This window comes from Engraulis encrasicolus, chromosome 11, assembly GCF_034702125.1.
Source record: "Engraulis encrasicolus isolate BLACKSEA-1 chromosome 11, IST_EnEncr_1.0, whole genome shotgun sequence".
Taxonomy (NCBI): Eukaryota; Metazoa; Chordata; class Actinopteri; order Clupeiformes; family Engraulidae; genus Engraulis; species Engraulis encrasicolus.
In genome coordinates, this window is record NC_085867.1 from 45540615 (window position 1) to 45543114 (window position 2500).

Here is a 2500-nt window from a genome sequence, read left to right on the forward strand (position 1 = left end):
TCATAGGCAGTGTGTGACTTTATGCATACAGATTTTTGACACTGGTGACTGTTGTGATTGATCAATGACCCTGGCGGAAAGGCAGGGTGATGCAGCTGTGGTAGGGGAGTAATTTTATGCAAAAATCTCATTTCGACCAAATTCGGACTTAGGCGGTTTTGGTAGCAAGCCGACGATATGCGTAATGATGTGTGTAATGTCTTCTGTATCTATGCATTTACAGTATGCTACTTGACACCTTAATTTCCCCTCGGGATTAATAAATGATACTCTACTCTACTCAAGTCCGAGTAATAGACTAATAGCGAGTCCAAGACAAGCCCAAGTCCGTAGAAAAACGGACTTGAGTCCGGACTCGAGTACTACAGCCCAGCTAGCTAACTAACGTCTTTTTTGGATGATTGACAGCTAAGCTGTTAGCTGATGGACAAAATCAATTGACTGGCTATAAAGCTGCGTGTACATCAAAAGCGACCTTTGTACCCGAGCAGCCAAGGTCCCTGAAGAAGTTTTAACCCTGTGTGTGTGTGTGTGTGTGTGCGTGTGCGTGCGTGCGTGTGTGTGTGTGTATGTGTTCGTAGTGTGTGTGTGTGTGTGTGTGTTTGTGTGTGTGTGTGTGTGTGTTTGTGTGTGTGTGTGTTCGTAGTGTGTGTATGTGTGTGTGTGTGTGTGCGTATGTGTGTGTGTGTGTGTGTGTGTGTGTGTGTGTGTGTGTGTGTGTGTGTGTGTGTGTGTGTGTGTGTGTGTGTGTGTGTGTGTGTGTGTGTATGTGTGTGTGTATGTGTGTGTGTGTGTCCTCACCTTAGCTCCCCGTGCGCTGGCGGCCCTGGCGAGGGTGGTGCAGGTTCCGGCGGGGTCCATGGTTCCGTCCTTGGGGACGTAGAGGGTTCCGTAGAGGTCGTCCACGTTCATCAGCGGGTACAGATCCTTCGTCTCCGCGGGAGACAACACGTACGACTCGATCCCGTACACCTTGCCTAGCTGCAAACACACACACACACGGATGCACGCAGGCACACACACACACACACACATATACACACACACACACATGCAAACACGAACGTGCACACACACACACACACACATACACACACACAGGTGCTAAATACATTATATTAATATATGAAATATATCAAGTATAAATATAAAATAAGTTATAACAGCATGAGTGTGTGTCAAAGTGCTGTAATGTTGCAGCCTGGTATGGTAACACAACTGCCCAATACAGAAGAGTTATCAAATCTGAACTACCCAACATCCAGGATCCACAATCAACGGTGTTTAAGGAAAGCCAAACGAACATTATAGGATCCATCCACCCCACCGCAGCTACACACACTTCATCCTACTAGCATCTGGCCGTAGATACAGGTGCATGCATGCCCAGACCAGCAGACTTAGGGACAGCTGACTTGGGGACAGCTTCTTCCCTCAATCCATCAGGCTGTTGAATTCCAAACCACCATAGGAAGGAAACCACTCTTTCTCTTCTCATCTCTCCCTTTTTTTCTCCAACCTGCCCTTTTTTCAATGCAGACACTTCTAAAAACCTTTTTATTTTTTTTCCCCAACTGTTACATTTTTCTAAAGGGAGAGGGCTGGAGGGCTGCGGCATTCAAGTGATAAAACTGGTTTGAAGGTGCTCTTTGGCCAAGACGTAGAAAATATATATAAAAAAGGCAGGACGCCACGGCACTCTTCTTAGATAAAACGTAAAATCAAAGATTCACTTTGTGCCCTGATGAAGGCCCTGTAGCGGGCCAAAACATGTTGTCAGTGGCAGTATTTTTAGTTATTTAAGTTCAAACATGAAGTAGCCTCTATAATAAAGCAGTTTTATCTAAGAAGAGTGCCTTGGCGTCCTGCCTTTTTTCAGTTACATTTTTCTTTTTCCTTTTTTGGGACTCTCCGAGCAGGGAAAGCTTTTCATTGCACATGAATTTAATTTTCCTTGTATGACCTGTGCAATGTGCATATGAAGAAACTGACTGACAACAAAAGCTGACTTGACTTGACTTAAATTATGGAATTCATGTTCATGACAAATGATATCTTGTGTCTTGTATCTTGTATGATTAGCGTTCTCACTGGTCTCCCTGAGGGCAGGTGAATGAATGGCTAGTCACAGCTGGTGGTGTAGGCCTATAGCTCATTTCAAACACACATTCCCAAATTTCAACATTCATGTACAACGCCTCAGGATTTACGCTCTTAACATATTCATTGTTAGCCTGAACCGTATATGTAAACAGCTCTTAGCATATTCACTGTTAGCCTGAACCTTACGTAAACAGCAGTGTTTAAATTGGTTTTTGGGAGGTGGGGGAGCCCTTAACTCGCGGTCAAAATAGCTTTTTTTTTTTTTTTTTAACATTGCCTCAAGAAGTTATTGCCAATAATTAATATCATACATAAATCAAAAAACTGTAAGGTACCCTCATTCCCTCTTCACTGTAGGCTATTAGGTTGCTAAAAAAAATAGGAACAGTTATACCAG

The 2500-nt window shown here is 43.7% G+C and overlaps 1 protein-coding gene across 1 annotated transcript in view; it reads right to left on the reverse strand.

Annotated features, from left to right (window-relative positions):
• sardh (sarcosine dehydrogenase) overlaps positions 1-2500 on the reverse strand; it is a 71074-nt gene that overhangs the window by 51031 nt on the left and 17543 nt on the right. Inside the window, exon 7 of the mRNA XM_063210772.1 lies at positions 802-981. Coding sequence (XP_063066842.1) covers positions 802-981 — 180 coding nt within the window. The remainder of the gene's footprint in view (positions 1-801; positions 982-2500) is intronic.